The 22,925-nt window shown below is 33.6% G+C and overlaps 1 protein-coding gene across 1 annotated transcript in view; it reads left to right on the top strand.

Moving 5' to 3' along the window:
* Nucleotides 1–996: 996 nt before the first annotated feature.
* The window catches only part of slc9a3.2 (solute carrier family 9 member A3, tandem duplicate 2), a 34,253-nt gene continuing 12,324 nt past the window's right edge, over nucleotides 997–22,925 (top strand). The window contains exons 1-2 of the mRNA XM_056479815.1: nucleotides 997–1,346; nucleotides 20,992–21,294. Coding sequence (XP_056335790.1) covers nucleotides 1,085–1,346; nucleotides 20,992–21,294 — 565 coding nt within the window. The 5' untranslated portion in view covers nucleotides 997–1,084. The remainder of the gene's footprint in view (nucleotides 1,347–20,991; nucleotides 21,295–22,925) is intronic.

Below are 22,925 nucleotides of genomic sequence, written 5' to 3'. Positions count from 1 at the left end.
TGTTTACTTATTTCTCATTCACTCGGTTTATTCCCTTCCTATCAGCGAAATGAACCACTAATGCATACAGCACCTGCTATTCCCAGGCAGTCTCCCATCCGAGTCTAACACTGCTTATCTTCTGGGATCAGACGAGACCATGCTGGAATGGCCATAAGCTTACTTATTTCTACAAAAACAAACACACAAAAACACAACAGTTATTAAAGGGATACACTGTAACAATGCTGGGTTCCACACAATCCGTTTGTCTGAAGGAATTAAGCTAACATATTAGCTTTTACAAATTTAAGTGGATTGAACATCAAATAATTAAGTCGTCCCCCACAAAAAACCTTAAGAATTGTGCTGTTTCAGCTCAATTTTAATAAGTAGTTTGAACAAACAACAAAAGTTATTATTTTGAGTGTAGTTTTAAAAACAAAATACAATTCTGTCATTAAATTATGGTTTACGTGTTCGATTTTCTTTCTTCTGCTCAACACAGAAGTAGATATTTTGAAGAATGCTGGTAGCTGGCACTCATTAACTTCCAAAGTAATTTAATCTCCTACTATGGAAGTCAATTAGTGCCAGCATACTTCAAAATATCTTCTTTAAGTTCAACAGAAGAATCTAATAAAGGTTTAAAGCCACACGAGGGAGAATAAATGAGGTTATTTTCAATTTTGTGTGAACTATCCTTTTAGATTTGACTTATCCAATTACGAAAAAGACAAATGGAGAATGTAGTATGTAGATTTTAAAACACTAGAACAGTAGAAGCTTTCATGCCAGTCTGATCTTTAAGACACAATGCTCTTTGCCATATGTATGAGCCTCTGTTATCCACTCTCAAGCCAAAGTGCTCAACAAAGATCCTACAGGTGAGTTCCACACACACATAAACACACACCTGTGAAAGACACCAGGGAGGAGCCACACATCAATCTTCATTTTCAGAGAGGAGGGACAATAAAGAGAATGATTGGACATGATTCAGGAGTCAATCTCAGTCTGACAGAGCCAGAAGTACCTCCAGAAACACCACAATTCAAGACTGACTGCAACAAAGAGAAATTGTTTATTCAAGTAGCATTCTGATATGGCGTTTTCTACTCTTCTTCTAGCATTTTTGGTGGTCTCAGGTGCATTACATGAGGCGGCGACAGCGTTAGATTTCTATGGTGCTGAAGGAAAGCAGAATTACTCCTCAAAATCTACAGCTGAAGGTTCTGCTTCTTCAGGCAACAACAGTCATTCTGTCACTATCACCACATTACCCATCGTTACCTGGAAATGGCCTCATGTAGAGACTCCGTACCTGGTGGCCCTGTGGATACTGACCTGCTGGCTCTGTAAATTAGGTAAGATGGGGGACTTACAGTGAGTGAGCTGAGATCTATACCTGCTGATTGAGCTTTTTAACATTCACAGTACAATGTTAGTATTATATAAATCTGAAGGCAAAATGATTATCCCTTCTGTGAAATTTTTATTATTTCCCAAGTGATGTTTAACAGAGCGATTTTATTTATTTATTTTTTTTCCCAACATTTTCTAAACGTAATATATTTGTCTTTGCCATGGTGACAGTACATAATATTTTACTAGTTTTGCAAGATCTTTTTTTCTTTTTGCAAGATCTAAAAGAAATTTCTAAGACTAAAAGACTTTCTCCAGAAGAAAAGTATATTACAGGAAATACTGTGAAACTGTCCTCTGTTAGACATCACAAAAAAAAATTATAATAATTTTCCCTTTAATTGTATGTAAACTGTAAAAAGTTAACCACTGGATCAATAACATTTTTTAACTAAAAGCTGTAATAAATTAAGTTAAAAATAGTAAAATGTAATTGGTTCTCAAACACGCTCCCGAGGGCCACCAAAACTGCACAATTTGCATGTCTCCTCCAATCACACCTGATTCAGCTCATCAGAAGTGAGTGCAAGATCTGAAATTGGTGTTTCAGACAATGCAGACATCCAAAAAGTGCAGTGCGGCGGTCACCAGAAATGGTTTTGGGAACCACTAGATTTAAAAAAAAAAAAAAAATGTATTATTATTATAAACATTGAAACATTACACAAAGTATTAATACAAATTCAGACACAAATGATCTAAGACCATCACAATAGTTGCACATCCAGAAATAATAATAAAACAAAAACATAACAATTGAAAATAAATAAAATTAAATAAAATAAGATATTACAAAGTACTATATATATATATATATATATATATATATATATATATATATATATATATATATATATATATATATATATATATATATATATATATATATATATATATAATTTATTCATTTTCTTTTCGGTTTAGTCCCTTTATTAATCTGGGGTTACCGCAGCGGAATGAACAGCCAACTTATCCAGCACATGTTTTACGCAGCGGATGCCCTTCCAGCCTCCCACCCATCACTGGGAAACATCCATACACACTCATTCACACACATACACTACAGACAATTTTAGTTTACCCAATTTACCCACAGCGCATATCTTTGGACTTGTGGGGGAAACCGGAGCATGCGGAGGAAACCCACGCAAAAACGGGGAGAACATGCAAACTCCACACAGAAACGCCAACTAACCAAGCCTGGGCTCGAACCTTCTTGCTGTGAGGCAATTGTACTACCCACTGCGCCACCATACTGGTCATATATATATAGTTGAAGTCAGAATTATTAGCCCCTCTAAATTATTAGCCCCCCTGTTTATTTTTTTCCCCAATTTCTGTTTAACGGTGAGAAGATTTTTTTCAACTCATTTCTGAACACAATAGTTTTAATAACTCATCTCTAATAACTGATTTATTTTATCTTTGCCTTGATGACAGTAAATAATATTTGACTAGATATTTTTCAAGACACTTCTATACAGCTTAAAGTGACATTTAAAGGCTTAACTAGGTTAATTAGGTAATTAGGTTAACTAGGCAGGTTAGGGTAATTAGGCAAGTTGTTGTATAATGATGGTTTGTTCTGTAGACTATCGAAAAAATATATAGCTTAAAGGGGCTAATAATTTTTTTAAATTAAAAACTGCTTGTATACTAGCCAAAATAAAACCAATAGACCAATAAAAAAATATTATCAGACATACTGTGAAAATATCTTTGCTCTGTTAAACATAATTTGGTAAATATTTAAAAAAGAAAAAAAAAATTGATGGAGGGCTAATAATTCTGACTTCAACTGTATATATTGGGACACAATTATCGACTACAGCGAAAAAAAATCCTCCATGAAATCTAACATCAAGTAATTTCTTTTGTTATTAATTTGCATTAGAGACTTTTTCAAAGTTGGAACCACTGGGCCAAGGTTTGGTTCTTTTTATGGCTCACATCACTGTTTAATATAACATAAATGTTTTATCAAAAATCTGTAAATGTGAAAAGTTCGTACAACACAGTGGTGGCCTAATGGTTAGAGAGTTGAGCTTGGGATCCAATGTTTGCTAGTCCTTAGCAGGTTTTAAATATTTACCTCAATACCACGGATGAGGCAATTCTCTCAAATGAGCCAAATGCTCTCTGCGCAGCCCACTCTGGTTGTGTGTAAAAGCATCTAATAAAAAAGTTATTTGTTTGTACTGCCAAAGTAGCATTTTTTGTGTAGTTTAGTTTAAACGAAATACACTTTAACTAATAAAAAGTATGTAGATGTATAGTTTTTAATAACTTCATAATTTGGGCGCTGTCATTAATTGCAGAATTTACTACTACAGTAATGTCAAGTAACAATAAGACTCTCTATGTAGTTTACAGCAGAGGTGTCAAGCAGTTCCTGGAGAGCCACAGCTCTGCACAGTTTAGCTTTAACAATAAAATTAAATACTCTTGATCAAACTAATTGAGTCCTTCAGGCTTATTTGAAACCTACAGGTACTGTAATTAAGTACATTTACAGTTGCAGTCAGAATTATTAGCCCCCCTGTTTATTTTTTTCCCCCTATTTCTGTTTAACAGAGAGATTTTTTTCAACACATTTCTAAACATAATAACTCTTCTCTAATAACTGCTTTATTTTTTCTTTGCCATGATGACAGTAAATAATATTTTACTAGACATTTTTTCAAGACACTTCTATACAGCTTAAAGTGACATTTAAAGGTTTATCTAGGTTAACTAGGCAGGTTAGGGTAATTAGGCAAGTTATTGTAAATTGATTCTGTTTGTTCTGTACACTATCGAAAAAAATTTTTGCTTAAACGGGATAATAATTTTGACCTTAAAATGTTTTTTTTTATGCTTTTATTCTAGCCAAAATAAAATAAATACGACTTACTCCAGAAGAAAAAATATTATCAGACATACTGTGAAAATTTTCTTGCTCTGTTAAACAGCATTTGGTAAAAAGAAAAAAAGAAAAATTCAAAGGGGGGCTAATAATTCTGACTTCAACTGTACATGGACACCAATAATCTGAAATTAATACAATTATGACAATACTCTGATTAAGAGTCCACCATATAAACAATCAGATTAAGGTCATAATCGAACTTAACAGAAATCGAACTGAGACATGTGTAGTGTGACGGTTTTAGTCACATTATAGAAGCACAGCAAAGACATGTAAACACCGCAATCAAACTATAAACGTCATGTAGGATTTTTGCCGCATGTAGCGATAGGATAGTCTATAGACACACGGCTGTTTGACACTATTCTCTGCACTTACAGAGTCTATAAAGGACCACAGACACCTGCATTATGGAATGCGGAGGTTTTTTCCCATACGGCGTGCGGTGAAAAAATTTCATTAAAACGACACTCTTCCAGCAGCTCATACTCGCATCCAATATCTCGTTTGTCACAGGGACATGCACGAAATGTTCCAGAATGAAAGTGAAAGTGCCAAACTGCAGTTAAAGTCGACAAATTAAAAAATTAAACTCCCGAAATTACATGAAACTCCAGAAGAAATATGGATGGCGTGATGACGCAATGACGTTAATCAAATTATGTGCTATAACATGTGTTATATCCAGGGCTGGATCTAAACTCTGTGGTGCTGCTAAGGTTTAAAACCTTGGATTTGCAGTATTAGCTGAGATGGATTGTTTTATATGTAAGAAATATATTTTAAGACAGAGCCACAATTTGTTCAGCAAGTCATATAAAACTAAATTAATACAAACAATTACATTTTAAGTTAACTCACTCCAGTGGTGTACAGAAAATACACCAAACTGTGAATTCAAAACCATTATTTTAGTGATTTTTTTTGTTGTTGTTGGAGAAAACAAGCTTTACAGTGGCACATATGTTCTGACAGTGCCATTTTTCGGCTGCAGTTTTATGATGTTTATGATCCTCCATCCTCATCTCACATATCAGTCTGTTTATTTTTTCATCTTTTAAAATCCTGACACAATGAACAATACACTAAAGCTCAATTACCTTTTTTAAAAACAATTTCCTCTTCTTAAAATAAGACATACTGTATGTAGATTAATCACATGGAGGGTTTTAAGTTATATCTAACAGTATAACAGACTCTCATTAGTTTATTTTTACCACATTGACAGTAAGCTCATGTGTATGTTTATTTCTATGACGTGATAGACATGGATGAATGCAAATGTGAACAAAGCGCCATGTAAGACTTAAGAGTTATGCTCAACAGATCAGGTTATTCATGAGTGTAGATGGTATTAAGTTGGTGTTGGTGGTATCAGCTGTTTTAATTAAAGAGCTTGAAAGGCCTTGAGGAAAAATAACTGTACAAAGAGCTGAGTGGGGATTTTGGTGCTGGAGTAACTGACAGTCGATGAGCAGAGCTGTTTAGGAGTCAGCAATGAGATCAGATCTCTGTGTGACCTTTAATAGATTGTAAAGGTGAGATGCTGGACAAGAGAAAGAGGAATACAAAGAGCTCAGTGTTAGAACGGTTGAGTTGAAGACAAAGAGTCAAGTTGAGATGTAGGTGAGAAAGACTGATTGTTTTAGAGATGAACGAAAGGTGTGCTAGCAATTACAGTTTATTTTTTTGTGTATGTGTGGTTTTAAGTAATAAGCAGGGATTTTATTATGGTAACCAAAAGAACTCAAACCTGCTGAGAGTTAAGAAAACGCATGCAAATAGAAAAACACTTACACACTGAAAAAACATACTCAGTTTGACAACACAAGCACACAAATTCTCACAACACATGCAAATAAGAAAAACCCTGCAAATAGTGTGGATCATATTGGAATGATGTCGAGGAACTTAAAAAGTGACGAACCTGCTTCCTGTTTAGAGTTAGTGATGTTATCTGAGTTTTTTTGTTTACGTCCTGTTTTTTTTTTTTTGGTTTCTTGTTGGTTTTTAAAATATTTTTAGCCCTAATAATCTGACAAATTGCACAATTGACATTCATTTAAATGTTATATTAGTACCAAAAACACAGCTGATTCTAAACGCATGATTTTGCAAAGTACGAAACCAAGGGCATAGATTAGCTCTTGACATTGGTGGCATACATCCCATTCATTGAACAGCACAACATCGGTTTTGCGCTTAAAAAACATGAATAAAGTACTAATAATCAGGGCTCCGAACCGGTTCAAGGAACGGAAACGAAAAATGGAAACTAATGCCATTTTGCAGGAACAGAAACGAAAAACGAAAAAAGATCAACTTTAATGGTTCTGAACAAAAACGTTTACAGTTAAACGGTTAATAACGTTATTTTATCGTTCTCTTTATTATATGAATTTGGGAGACAAAAAGCATTATTTTAAGCATGTGTACAAATGACGCATACAACATGAAATGCCCGAGAAGCAGACGTCATACAGCGAGAGTCGTTTCTGATGCGACGAACTTGTCTTAAAGGTTACCGAGAACCTGCTCTTTCATTTACAAAGGTATGTTTCGGTTTAAGTTATTGTTACTAAAACTTTATTTATTTATCGATTGTTTTTAGATGGGTCTCCATAAAGAAAATTCTTTTGTTAATATTTCTACTATGATAAATCGATATGTAATATTGAAGGATGAGGGCCAGATCATAAACATGACAGATAAAGTTTTGAATGATGATATATTATCAAACCACTCAAGCATTTTCCATTGGGAGAATTACAGTAATAATAGCTTAGTCCTTATAAACAATCCATTAAAAAAATACATTATATAGAAGCAGGGGCGTAGCAGGGGGGGGGGTTGGGCTGTGGGGGGGACGGAGCAACACAATCTCACGGCAATTCGTAACTTTTTGATTTAGTGGCTAATTCGTATGAATTCGTACGATCTAATTCGTACGATTTGCTCATCCCCCAATGACGGTTGGGTTTAGGGGTGGGGTTAGGTGCCATGCCTCCTTTTTAAAATCGTATAATTTCGTACGAATGAACTCGTACGAATTCGTACGAATTAGCCACTAAACTGACAAAATGTAAAATACTTACGTTTTCTCGTGAGATCAGGCTGGACGGAGGGATACGTCCCCCGCACTTTTAGAGACAGACCATTTAGAAACAGGTGATTAAAAATGTAAACCTTTGGATTTCATACAGCTGTCCCCCCCGCTTTTAAAATGTTCACTACACCCCTGTATACAAGGCTACTAAAGAATTAACCGAATATGCAATATGATCGGCATAATGATCACAGTAAAATGAGGTAAGCGCTCGCTTTTATATAAACTTTTTTATATAAACTATAAAATTTCTAATAACATTAAAACCAAAATACAACTCATTGCATTTTTTGTTTGATAAAAATATACGGAAACGAAATAAAGTCAAAAGATGGCTAGTTTGTAATTTGTTTTAATATTAATAAAAAAAAACACGCTTAGACTATTTAAGCTTAATGGCTATACGCTGTTAATAGGCCATTTATAAATATTATTTTACTTTGTACTGGATTATAATGTATATTTTACAATAAAAACTAAATATAGCATGTCTCACTGTCATTTAAAACAAGTAATTCATAACACATCAGAACTGTAGACCTGCAGTGTGTAAACTGTATACAGTGGGTGTTGGTTAATAGCCTACATCACATAATTGAATTAATATCTCAGAGGGAGATTATGTTAGCCTAATTTGAGAGATTTAAAAAACAAAAGACATTTTAAAAAAGGAACAACACCTGCCGCTTGGTACCAAGGAGTGGGGCTGTGTGTGTAGCGCCTTAAAGCAACGTGGATCAATCAACTGCTGCTGGTGAGCAAGAGCGCGCGAACGTGTGCAAAGCCGGTATAGATATAACCAAAAGCAAGTTCATATTGTAAATTTTTTTTTAATGATGCTTATCGAAAATGCATTTAATTTTACCCCTCGAATAGAATTTTTAGTTGCACCATTAAGAAATCAGGGCACCCTAGAGCCCTGCAATACTTTGTAATAAAATAACGTTCTTAACCATTTTTTTTCTAGAAAACCGTTTTCAGAATTTTTTGTTTAATAAGGAATGCAATAACAGAACTGAAAAAATATAAAGTCTGCTCGGAGTGAACCGATTGGATTTTTATTTTTTTTTAAGCCCTGCTAATAATATAAAATAAACACTTAATCATACAAATAACAACTGCATTTTACTGCAGTCGGGCTTTGAGGACGTATGAATGTCGAGAAGTTTAGAGAGGCGTGTGATGCAATTTAACTGTTTTATTCCGATTATTGTTTTTCATAATCATAGAGGCCAAAATCGAAACTGAATTTTGATTAATTGTACAGTCTTGGTTAATAGTATTATGGTGAACTCGTAGCGAACTTGACTTTGTGCACGTGTACTGTAGGTTACTAACATTATTTCATTTTGAAGTTGATTAAATTATTGGTTGGGACATTTCAGTAATTGGTGGATATTGGTGGGGACATGTCCCCTCCGTCCATGCCAATTCTTCGCCCTTGTACGATACGATCCTGGATTAACGTCTATGTTGATCCTGAAATATCATTTTTGTTCGAAAATGTAATCCATACCTATTCCCTACCTCTAAACCTAAGTATAAACTGTATATTATTGCCAAAATCAGAAGGGAGGGATAGGATAGAAACAATCATGTACAAGTGCATAAACCTAACCGTATGCCTAAACTTAACATAAACTGTTAACGTACCCCCTAATTCTGATTGGCTGATTGGAATGTTGTTCCAGGATCAACATAAATGTTAATCCGGTAACATGTCCTACTTGGTGAAATCAGGTGGGAAGATTCGCTACCGGAAGCAGACGGGTTCATAACTTTTGGAGGCCATTGACAAATCTCTTTTGTGGTGGATTTGGTGTGTGTTGCAAAATGTACAATTTGTTAGTGTATTTATGTTTGTGTGTTTTCTTTACTTGCAGGGCCTTTGAGCTCTCTCGACCACCATATTCATTGTTATTTCTGAAAACAATTTAGTAAAAAATAAATAAATAAATAGAATTGTGCAGATGATTTAGAACAGTGGTTCCCAAAGTGTGGGTCGGGATACCACGGGGGGTGGGGGGACATGGGTCGCGGAACAATGAGGGGGGTCGCTTCATATAAAAATCATACTAAATTAATTAAACTATTTGAATGACTATTTTTTATTCATAAGCTGAAGAATTTTTCAGGTAATAGTTGCATTAAAAAAATAGCATACAAATAAAAAGCCATCAGGCTTTAGATTTTTTTAATTATATTTTTTGCAGTCCCTGTGGTGATTACATTATAATAAAGACAACATTAGCATCAGTCACTCACGTACGGCACTCACATCCATTAAAAATAAATACAGGCCACGACTGAAAATGGAGGATGGTCTTCGAGTGGCGTTCTCCAAAATTAAATGATGAATAGACGATTAGTATGTGTGCTGCGTTGTTTGCAAGGTTTTTATATTTATAACCACTTCACTGGCATTGTTATTTTGGGGGTTGCGGGCTGAAAAGCTTGGGAAGCCCTGATTTAGAAAGCATTGGAGCTGAAAACTTACACTACACATAAAACAAACAAACAAACATTTATTTAAGGTTTATACAGTGAGTGTAAATCCATTTAGAACAACGTTTTGGGTAAACAAAACTACTGTACGTCTCTCATATCATACATCCACCAAACATTCATCATACATTCATTCATTTTCTTTTCGGCCATGGGCGTAGGCCTATTTTAGGCCATATATATTTCTACTAAGCCCCCCTAAAACCTTTACGAATACCTCATAAACTGTACACTAAATTATCACCTCAGTCCCCTTTAAATTTGATAAGAATACAGCGGCAGAATCTTGCTCCTCTCCGTCTTTTTTTTTTCATTTGATCAGCAAACCACAGTCGTATACAGCAAGAGAACGAGGTGTGTGTTTATCGATAAATTGTTTTAATATCTGTTTATTTGCAGTTCTTTGATATAGATAACCTTGTATCACTTGTATCATCTATTTCAAAATGAAGTAGCAATATTAAACACTTTGCAGTTCATTTGGCATTAACTATACCATAGAGTCTTGCACAGAAAGAATTTAACACAGTGATAGAACCCTTTAGAGAATGTACACGTTTTAACAGTCACTGTGTCACTGACAGAGATAGAAACATCAAGTGTTGTCTGATGTTAAAATTACTTCTTATTTATTGTTATCATTCAGATTGTGAAATATGTGAATTAGCCTGTAAGTCTAAAAATATATATTTATATGTGTGCCATTTAATTAGAAAAGTGGCAGTTTAGTTATTTAATACATGGAAACAAAAATGCACTTGAATATAGAAAGTGGTTTTTACCACAGTAAACACGTGTTTACTGTATAAGCCTATTAAGCCTATTTGGCTTATTCAGAACTCAAATGGCTATGCCTGTCTATGTAATACAGTGGAATATTAGTATACAACCCATATTAAACAAACATTTTTAAGTGTATTACTATTAAACTACTACTTATGAATGTAATATCCTCCTGAGACCCCGCCCATTGACTTGTGTCCTCTTTAGTGGACATTGTGTTTTCATGAATTTTCTTTGAATTTTTTGAGCTACTCTGTCAAGTCCTGTTGTACTGTTCCTGGGCTTTCTAGTTATATGTCATTTGATTGGCTGGCATGCTAGGAACCACTTCTTACACTGCATCCAAAATGGCCGACATACAAAAAAGCACATTTTATGGGAAGGAGAGAGGCATGTAAAATTTAGCTTTTTAAATGTTTTTTTTTACTATTATTATTATTACATATATATTTGTTTATTAAAGTGTCAGGAACAATACATTTAGCTTTCAAAGCTGTTAACTTGTTTGTGTTTCAAAATATCCTTTTTTAAATGTCCACTATAGTGGACACCAGGACCATCTTAATGTAATTAATGACTGCATGTTGTAGGGGGCAGAACTAAAGCAGAGAGGATTCATTATAAGATAGTTGAGGGAGGCTCTGATTTAGAGTCTGACAATCAGACAATTGGAGAATTAGAGACAATTAGAGAATGAGTTTTAAATCACTTTTATGTTAAATTTGTTTTGGATTAACATCACTTTTTTTTCTTTTTTTTTTGAGTTCAGCTCTCTTTCAGACTAAACTGTTTCAGGAATTTCAATACAAAAGGAAAAATGGCTTTTGTTTTGTTTTTGTTACACATTAATATTGAATTATTGTCCCTTTACAGCCATATCCTGTACAGTTTTGTTGTCTGAGTGGCAGTCGTTTCGAACTAAAATGGTCCTGTAGTCCACTACAGTGAACATGCTGTAAAATTAAAAATAAAAACAAAAGTGTAAAACCTTTAAATTGTAGATTTTTAACCCAAAGGATGTAGGAAATCACAGAAAGAAAAAAAAAGAAAATTTTCTTTGGGTCTCAGGAGGATATTAGGCTTTATATATATATATATATATATATATATATATATATATATATATATATATATATATATATATATATATATATATATATATATATATAATAGGGGCGAGTTTAGGATTTTCATTTTAGGGGGCTCAACTCCTTATGAGGTAAAAAAAATTCTATCTATATGTATGTATGTATATATAACTCCCCTCCCCTGCAAACTGGAGGGAGCCCCAGGCTCGAGGATCTTATGAGCTCGGGGCTCTCTCCCGGGACAGCATGCCATACACGCTTTATAATCTATCATCAACTAAGTGTGAACTGTTGAATTATATTTTAGTGAAAATCCATGACAAATTTGAAGCATGTAATTAATGGATTGGTGAAATATTTCAAAATCTGGCTTCCCTAACTCTAACCCTGAAGGTGAGTGTTAAAGCAATAATTCACTCCAAAGCAATGGTGCGTGAGTTGTCAATTTGGGCTGAGCCAGTGTGAAGTACACCTGTATTTTTTCATGCTCCATGTCAATGTGACCTGCGCTTTTACGTCAAACTCACAGAGATCATTATCTGCCTGTTGGCGAGAAGCAAATGAGGTATATCATTCAGCTTGAGCTCCAGGAGCTGCTCTGTAACGGTGGGCAGAGCCGCAGTGATCTACTCTTTGATAATGTACAGTGACGAAACAAACCCTTACCGCTGGTTAATAATGTACTCCATTAAATAATCAATGACCCATCTGAATCTTTGACTTTCCTCAAAGGCACAGCATTAGGTCAGCTTTAAAAGTAACACGAACACAATATGTTTGTTTCTGTGATTACAATGATCATTTAAAATGCATTGTGCTTTTCATACTGCAATAACAGTGGTAATCCAAACTGGTAACACTGGTAATAAAAGCAATGCACACTTAGATCAGTATTTTGTATATTATCTTTGTGAATTATTAGATTATCATACAAACTGAACTACCAGATTAATTCACAGTTTATCATAATTTGTGACTAACAGGTTTGTTTTTTCATTTGTGTATTATTTTGGGTTCCATTATGGGACTTTGGTCTCTGCTTTTGATGTTGATTCAACTGTACAGTTTAACAAAGTAACTTTTATTGATTTATTTTATTTTTAGTATACTTGAAAGCAATTTAGAGTAAAGCAAATACCTATAAAATAAATCAATACAGTACAAGTAGAGTGGCAGCTCATTACTGGCAATTTAAATAACCATGCCAGAGGAAAAAAGTTGTTTCAAACTTTAAATTGTTTTAATAAATGTTACTTTGTTGCACTTTTCAACATCAGAATTAGTCAGAGCAGAACTCTGAGGTCCATTATTGCAATTCAAGAGCTCAAATAAACAGAAATCACACATAAATTACTGTTATTACAGTGATACATTTTATATACGTATTCTTATGCATCTATACAGTTGAAATCAGAATTACTAGCCCCTCTTTGATTTTCTTTTTCTATTTTAAATATTTCCTAAATGATGTTTAACAGGGCAAGGCAATTTTCACAGTATGTCTGATAATATTTTTTTATTCTGGTGAAAGTCTTATTTGTTTTATTTCGGCTAAAATAAAAGCATTTTTTTTGTTGTTGTTTTTTAAACCATTTTAATGTAAAAAAAAATATTAGCCCCTTTAAGCTATATTCTATTCCATTTATGTCTGCAGAACAAACAATCCTTATACAATAAATTGCCTAAATATCCTAACCTGCCTAGTTAACCTAATTAACCAAGGTAAGACTTTAAATGTCACTTTAAGCTGTATAAAAGTGTCTTGAAAAATATCTAGTCAAATATTATTTACTGTCATCATGGCGAAGATAAATTAAATCAGTTATTAGAAATCTGTTATTAAAACTATTATGTTTAGAAATATGTTGAAAAAATCTCTCCATTAAACAGAAATTAGGGAAAAAAAATAAACAGGGCGGCTAATAATTCTGACTTCAACTGTACGTTTTCCAATATTTAGGGTTGCCATTTTTTGCAAATAAATGCTCTAAATGATAATATTCTTATTTCACATTTTAAAGACCAGTGTTTTTGTACTAGTTTATAAATAAAATACAGATCACATTCAGAGAAGTAACAATAACTTTGATAACAGTATCTAATTTAAAGATTAAAACCTAGTTAACCCTAGTTTACAATTAATAAATCCATACAATTCCGAAACATTTAAAAGGCACATATTTGACCCCTTTTACAAGATGTAAGATAAGGCTTGGTGTCTCCAGAATGTGTCTATAAAGTTTCAGATCAAAATACCCATTAGATAATTTATTAGCCTCCAGAATCTGCCTATTTTGGTGTCTGAGTACAGTCTAGCTGTATTTGTAGCCTGTGGCTTTAAATGCAAATGAGCTGCTTCTCCCCGCCCACCATTCTCATGTGCTTGTCTGCATCTCTTGCATTACCTCAGATAAACAGCAGTCAGTGATAGAGACAGACACATGGAGCTGAAATAAGATCACTTGTCAAAAATACCAAGTAAGTTTATTTGATGTATTTGTGGTGGAGTCTATTTAAGCCCTTCTGAAATGAGTCTCCCACAAATGCCATTTGCAGTGTGCATGCACACACATATTAAAGTTTTTACTGACACCATTTGGCCATGGTTATTATAGCGGTTAAGGATTACATAGCGATTATGCTGTCTTTATCAAACATGCTGTTTTAAAAAAAAAAAACCATTTTAGACTTGGCAAAATAACAGAGTTGTAACAAATATTTTAATCCCAGTTTATTTGCAAAAAAAATAAAAATGTTCTGTGGACATGTGTATACATGTTATTATCGAAAAATGGTGCCTGTCAATCAATTTGGTGGGCGGGGAAACCGCACTCCTACGTCAAACTGAGATTTGGGTCCTAATTTAACGTCAGGAAATAAAAAAAAAAGAGACTTGTTGGGTTTATATCACTTCATTATGACAGTGGACACACTATACTATACCTACACACAGTTCTGTCCAAACAGCTGTCATACAAAAGTTGATTTTCATCAGAGGTGCTCTTTAAAAAGAACCTAAAGCCATTAAAAATGACCTCTCTGAAATGCAGCATGAAACATCATAGAGAGGGTGTAAGTTTATTCCCGATCCCAGAACATCATATATCACTCGTACTCTCAAATGTTGAACCACTCATTCTCAAGAAAACTAAACATTTCAATTGTATGAGATTGAAAAAGATCTATCAATCATTACTTAAGGCTTCCATAAAATCTGCATGTTGCTATTTTAGTAATCCTGATAGTTAAATTATTTCAGCTCCACTTGTAAAAACATTTAGTCAAGGTCACCCACAGCATAATGGATATGAACGTTCTCCTGGAGCTTTTCTTTTTGTTTTAACAATGGGCGTGTAGTTAGTAGTTACAGAAACATATAAATGAAACGGGTCAGCATGAGTACTGCTAACCTACCATCTGAGGCCAGCTCTGTTTGTTAAACATTACAGCTTTTATTGCTTAACCACAAAGTTACCAGTGTTTAAATTATTTAATAAACCAAAGAGCAAAACCACATAAAAACTTTATAGTGTACTCTGTAAATGCTGGTTGGCTGAATAATTGCAGATTTTAAATATGACACACATATAAATGGATTATGGGATTAATTTATTGAGATTAATATATCATTCCTTTGACGTAATATCATTTTATTTTGTCCCGTATTTATGGAATATATATATAAAAAAAAACAACGTCTCAAACTGTTCAGATTTGTCAAGATTCACCAAAGGTTTAACAAAGAGTTAAAAATCAATTCAAACACTTATTAAAACCCCAAAAATATGATAAGACAATTAAGATTAAGACAAAATTATTCGCTTTATTAGACATGATTATAATCCCCCACATTTATATTGTTTAATTGTTTGATTAAGTGCTCTTTAAATGAGAAACTAACTAGACTAACTAGATTTTTTTCTTCACTTTTTAAATTATAATACTTTCTAAAAACTAGTGTCTTTGCCATGTTTACATTAAATAATATTTTACTGATTATTTAGCAAGATACTAGAATTGAGCTTAACCCTTATGTGCTGTTGGGGATGTTTTCATCCACTCTGGGGTGATTTTGAGTCTTAATTTGGCTGTGACGTTTTCTGTGTTTCAGCTAGCAAAATGATTTTTGGTGAAAAATCTTATTTTGACACAAAATTTGAGCAAATGCTTTAAATAAAATTAAAATAAAACTTTACTACCCTTTTGTTATGTTCGGAATGAAAAATGCATCAGATAAATATTTTTTTTCTAATATTTTAGCATAAATCTGTAAACCTCAGTCCTGATCAAAACTACTAAATTGTTTAGAAAATGACAGGATTTTAACTCTTTAATTGTCAAATTCATAAATGATGTAACTGATTTGGCGAAAAAAACACACACAAAATGACAGATATTTTCAATATAAAAAGTAATTGTGGGGCTAATTCGGGAGAAAAAACGAAAATCTAACAATGCATCAAAGCCAATGTTGTTACTATTTGTTCACATGTCCAAAAAAATCCAGTCCATTATTGACAATTTTTATATTAAAAATCCATCATTTTGTGTGCTTTTTTTTTTTTACCAAATCAGTGACATCATTTGTGAACTTGGCAATTAAAGAGTTAAAATTGTTAAAAATGTCATTTTTAAAAACATTTAGTAGTTTTGATCAGGACTGAGGTTGATTAAGAGATTTCTGCAAAAAAAATCTGATGCATTTTTACAGCAGTTTAATTCAGTAGATGTTTTTATACCTAACATAACAAAAGTTAGTACACTTGAACAGTGCACAAGAGTGAAAGTGCAATAAAAAGGCTTAACTAATTATCTAACCAAGTTAGGTTAACAAAGTAAGTCATTGGACAACTGTGGTTTGTTCTGTAGCCAATTAAAAACAATAATTTCTTAATGGGCTAAACGTTTATATATATATATATATATATCACGAGTAGCAGCTTAATATGGCTGTATATCAGCACTGGTGGGAGGCATGCGTTGGCATACATATGCTGATATGCAGCTACATCGCACTGTTATATTGCGTTTATACAACCGCTTGGTGGCACAATTGTGTATTTAAAAAAGAAAATCAAACATGGAGAGTCTCAAAACACTTTTGTATTAACAACTACTTTCTTCCATCATTAATTCATATCTGCAGCTGACATCAGAACAGCAGAAGCTGTTTACTAATTCACCAACGTCACTTTAGAACTCGTATTTGAATGATTCTCTAGTATAATGTCTAAAGCGATAATAAAACAGGTGATTTTGCTCCCATTTTTTAGATTATAAGGCTGAACGGCATGAAATGCCATCAATCTACAGAGATATCTCCTTTCAGTATTACAGTCTACAGTATTTCTCTGTTGCAATCAGGATATCACAATTATTAACCCTGAAAAAAGCAGCGCAAACACTACCAGATTGCTGTTGTGTTTGTGATAAGGAAAAACGTTAAACACAAGCGAGCATTTCTTCTTTCTTTCTACCAACACAATACACATTCATGATATGCCAGTCCCATCTCACACTCAATACACTACATATGGTATAAATACAACATACAAAAGAGAGAGATCGACTTAGAATATCACTTACCAGTATAACAAAGATTTGATCTGCTGTAGTTAGAAATTACGCTGTTTTAATCTTCTAAAAGTGATTATGCAGTCCTGTCGCCATCTTGTGGATGGACAACATCAACCGTCTTTAGTCTGCTCAGTATTGCAAGCTTATGACTATGTTATAGAAATTATAAATATTTTAAAATGGGCACTATCCTTATAAATAAACTACATGTTGCAATCTAAATAACTACATTCTCGACTAAAAAGCCTTAAAAGTACATTATGTTGCCCAACAGCAGGAATATTTTTGTCCTCCGCTTGTTATATGTGAGCGGAGTAATACACAAGGGTGAAGCGTGAAGAGGTGGTATGAGTGCTGTTACTGGCAGAATATTGCATGGCTATCAGCCAATCAGATTCAAGAACCAGACAGAACTGTTGTATAAATAAATAAATAAATATATATATATATATATATATATATATATATATATATATATATATATATATATATATATATATATATATATAGCTAAACTAAGAAAAACAAGTCATTCCACAGAAAAAAAAAAATTATCGAAAATACGGTGAAAAAATAATCGTATTCTGTAAAACATAACTTAAAATTGTGCATGAGGGTTCATTATTTTGTTTTTAATTAACAATACAATTGCAGTTTTACTGATGAGGTAGGAGTAAACCTTATAAGAATGGGCAATTGTTCTGCAAGATAGAAAATATGTTTAGCCTTATTATTGTTATATTAACTAACCTGCCTTAAACATTGAGCAGGATGAGCTGTCCATCCACCTCCAACTTCCTCTCCTGCGGAAGAGAATGAAACACCAGTTAGTGACACAGCTTAATTTTTAGCCCATTTTAAGTCACTTGCTGTTGAATGAATGACATGAAACGGCAAAGATTCTGCAAACTAAAAGGGTTTGCGTAATTCAGCTCATTCACAAAGTAAGCTTAAAATAGTTCAGGGCTCTCCTCTCTATTGGTGGACTGTAGAAAGGCATTAGTTACTGTTAATAAAGTGAGTAAATCATTGATTTTAAAGCGATTAGTTGACTTTACTCAACAAAAGTAAGAAAACCCATTGGGTTTAAATGATTAAGTACACTCAAAAAATGACTTTTGCTGCTTGTTCAAACTCCTTATTTAAAATGAGATGTTCAATCCACTTAAAGTTGTAAAAACGATGAAGTTAACTTAATGGATTTGTGTTGGTACAACATGAAGGAATTGTGTGGAACCCAGCATTTTTTTAAGCGTAAATGAACTATGTGCATAATTATACATATTTAGTTAAGTCAACTTAATTCTAAATTACAATGGGCTTACTCTTTTTATTTAAAGTAAAATAACTAATCACTTTTTTACAGTACACCTTTCACTCTTTCCCCTAATTTATTTAATGTCTGTTCCCACATGAAAAAATGCTATAGTAACATATTAAATGCTACAGTCATACTATAGTAAAGTTCTTGAATTATTCTGTCATGGAAATTCTATAGTTGCTGCGGTAATACCACAACTACAGTTATTCATTCATTCATTCATTTTCCTTCGGCTTAGTCCCTTTATTTATCAGGGGTCGCCATAACGGAATGAACCACCAACTTATCCGGCATATGTTTTACGCAGCAGTTGCCCTTCCAGCCACATACCAATACTGGGAAACACTCTTACACACACTCATATACGGCACATTTAGCTTTTTTAATTCACTTATACCGCATGTCTTTGGACTGTGGGGGAAACTGGAGCACCCTGAGGAAATACACGTGAACATGGGGAGAACATGCAAACTCCACACAGAAATGCCAACTGACCCAGCTGGGGCTAGAACCAGCAACCTTCTTGCTGTGAGACGACGGCTAACCACTGAGCCAAAGTGTCGCCCTAGTAATATAAATATTACACAATACTTTTCCTACAGCTATTATACAACAATACACCACAGTTTATTGTCAGAAAAACTGAAATATATCACAGTGTTTAGTACAATTTATCCCTCTAATACCACAGTATGCTGTATAGGGTAAGGTTAAGTGTAACTCATTTTATTATAAATACACACTATTAAGTTTATTTTTCTTTAAGACTGAAAGTGTGGGTTATAAATATTAAGGTATACAATGAATCATTTACATAAGCAACAAATATTGTTGTCAGGCCCCATGACATGAAAATCTTTTACGAATATTTGATTTAACATTTGGCGACACAGCGGCGCAGTAGGTAGTGCTGTCATCTCACAGCAGTTTCTGTGTGGAGTTTGCATGCTCTCCCTGCGTTCACGTCGGTTTCCTCCGGGTGCTCCGGTTTTCCCCAGATGGGGTACCAAAGACATGTGGTACAGGGAAATTGGGTAGGCTGAATTGTCCATAGTGTATGTGTGTGAATGTGTGTGTATGGATGTTTCCCAGAAATGGGTTGCAGCTGGAAGGGTATCTGCTGTGTAAAAAACATGTGCTGAATAAGTTGGCGGTTCATTCCACTGTGGCGGAAGGGACTAAGCTGAAAAGAAAATGAATGAATGATTTAACATTCTACAATTATATACACAGTTGAAGTCAGAATTATTAATGCCCCTTTGAATTTTTTTTCTTTTTTAAATATTTCCTAAATGATGTTTAACAGAGCAAGGAAATTTTCACAGTATGTCTGATAATATTTTTTATTCTGGAGAAAGTCTTATTTGTTTTATTTCAGCTAGAATAAAAGCAGTTTTTAATTTTTTTAAACACTATTTTAAGGTCAAAATTATTAGCCCCTTTAAGCTCTATATTTTTCGATAGTCTACAGAACAAACCATTGTTATACAATAACTTGCCTAGTTACCCTAACCTGCCTAGTTAACCTAATTAACCTAGTTGAGCCTTTTACTGTCACTTTAAGCTGTATAGAAGTGTCTTAAAAATATCTAGTAAAATATTATTTACTGTCATCATGGCAAAGATAAAATAAATCAGTTATTAGAAATAAATTATTACAACTTTTTTGTTCAGAAATGTGTTGAAAATATCTTCTCTCCGTTAAACAGAAATTGGGTAAAAAATAAACAGGGGGCTAATAATTCAGACTTCAACTGTATAGAATTAGAAACTTTCACAATTTTTAGGGACTTGATGAAAAATGGTTTATTTTATGTAATGGCGGTTCACTTCATTTTATGTTGTCCTTGTAATACACTTTCCATGTGCTTACTATAATTATAATTAATGTGCATAATTACATGCAACTGACCCTAAATCTAACACACATTCTAGCCCTAATTATATAGTGAGCACATGTCATTAACACATGTAATTAATATTTTTATAGTAATGAAATATTATATTTGTAGAGACTAGTCCATGTATGTACAGTGGCACTTTTGATTCATCCAAAAATGCCAAATTCATTGATATTGTTATACAATAAGTTGTCATGATTCACATAAATTATATCCTTTTAAACCTCTTATTCATTAAAAAAAATCCTAAAAAACTGCAGCAAAGTTCTCATAAAAAATATTAGGTTTACAATATATGAAATGATTATTGAACTCAAACAGTCGAGTCAAAATGATTATGAGATTATTGTTTAAAAATGTCATTTATTTTACTCTTTGTCTCTTATTTCACTTTCCAGTGACTGAACTGAACCACAACATCACCAGTGTGATTCCAGAAAGTGGTCTTCTCATCATGCTGGGCTTTGTTTTGGGAGGAATCGTCTGGGGAGCAGACAAAGCGCAGACTTTTAAACTCATCCCTGTTAACTTCTTCTATTACCTGCTGCCCCAGATCGTCCTGGATGCCAGTTACTGCATGCCAAACAAACTATTCTTCGGCAACCTGGGAGCCATTCTCGTCCATGCCATTATCGGGACGTGCTGGAATGCGGGCACAGTTGGCATTGCTTTATGGGCTTGCTATGAAGGGGGCGCAATGGGTAAAACTATTCTATTGCTGTTTAAATATTATTTTAAATGATAATTGCATTCACCAAAGATGCAATACATTAGAGGCCTGCGCAGGATATTTTACTCCTGCTGGGTTTTATTTTGCACCCGACCGCTCCTGTTATTTTTTACTCTTTGTTTATGCGCTGTCTGTTTAGAACAGTTTTCTTTCTGATCCGAGCATTCTCGCTAAATTTGAATATCAATTTATTATCTGTCATGAAGTTATTTTAAACACTTCTTTGTCAGCACAAAAGAAAAGGTGTCCCAGAGAGAGAAAAAAATTCATTTCTATTTCAAATTCATTTAAAATTCCAAGCTGAACATCATTTAAAGGACCATGAAACCCTCCTCTTTCAGTTTAAGTCTACTTCAGATCTTCTTAAAAAATTCTCTGAGATGGGCGTGGAGCACTGCGAGCAGGGGAAAAAGAGTGGAGCGAGCAACTGTTGTCAGCTGGCTCACAAAATGAGACACAAACCCATGAGACCCATGATTTTATAGTTTACAAAGTTAAAATGCACAGAAATAAAAAGGAATTTAATTCCCTGCTACATTTGTCATTCGTAATTTCATGTACACATAACCACAATTATTATATCATTATAAAGATAATCATGTTTATATACACTATAAATGAGGAGGACTTCTCTCTTCCTCAATCCCTGAGTCTGAATGCAGACACAGTGGATAGCAGTGCAGCAGGTCTCTTGCCCTATCTATTTCAACTATTAGCCCTGCCGGTAATCTGGAGGATTTTAAACATAGCAGCATGCATAGGCAGTGTGTCTGAATGGTAGCGAACTCAACTGATAAAAGACAAAGTCCCCCATTCTCCAATTCTCGCACAGTTCTCCCGACGAAAATGTTTGCTGCAAACCAACAACTTTGCTGGCCCTGACAGATCATATAGTCCTATTTTGAAGATGTTTTGTGGTATTTTTCTAAACTTTGAACAAGTTTGGAGCATTGATGTCTATGAAGGATCAGAGAGCTCTTGGATTTGTACATATTTGTAGTATTATCATGGTAAAAACACATTGAAAAGAAATTACATTTACTCTTTCATAAAAAGATGGCGATCCAATCTGATTTTATTTGAAAACAATTTTGAGTAGAAAATGTTCATGATTGTTTGCTTTTTACACATTTGATTTTACTCAGAATATTTATAATATCTAAACTGTCTCAATACGTTTACAGCAAGACTGTTAAACATATTGTCAATCGGTATATTAAAAGAAATAATTCACCCAAATATTTCCTCATATACTTAAACTCAAGTGGTTCTAAACTTTTATGATTTTTTTTTTCTGTGGATCACAAACAGGAATGTTTGCCATTGACATCCATAATACACTGTAAACCCTAATAAGTTGAGACTTTGAGATTTGAAGAAAGTGATTCCCTCAGTTCGTTAGAGTAATGGGAAATCGACAACTTAATTCAGTTGACCAAATGTGGTCTCTTCATTGAATTACCTTAAATGTTTAATTACTGATAACCTAAAATGTTTAAGTACAGATAACTTAAAATTACTAATAGACTAAAATTCCAAATTTTCCAGCATTTATATTCTTTACTGACTTACTCCCAGGGCTGTTTATATCGAATTCGATAT

This window comes from Danio aesculapii, chromosome 19, assembly GCF_903798145.1.
Source record: "Danio aesculapii chromosome 19, fDanAes4.1, whole genome shotgun sequence".
NCBI lineage: Eukaryota > Metazoa > Chordata > Actinopteri > Cypriniformes > Danionidae > Danio > Danio aesculapii.
Note: the sequence above shows the minus strand (reverse complement) of the source record. Positions and strands in the feature narration are given on the sequence as shown.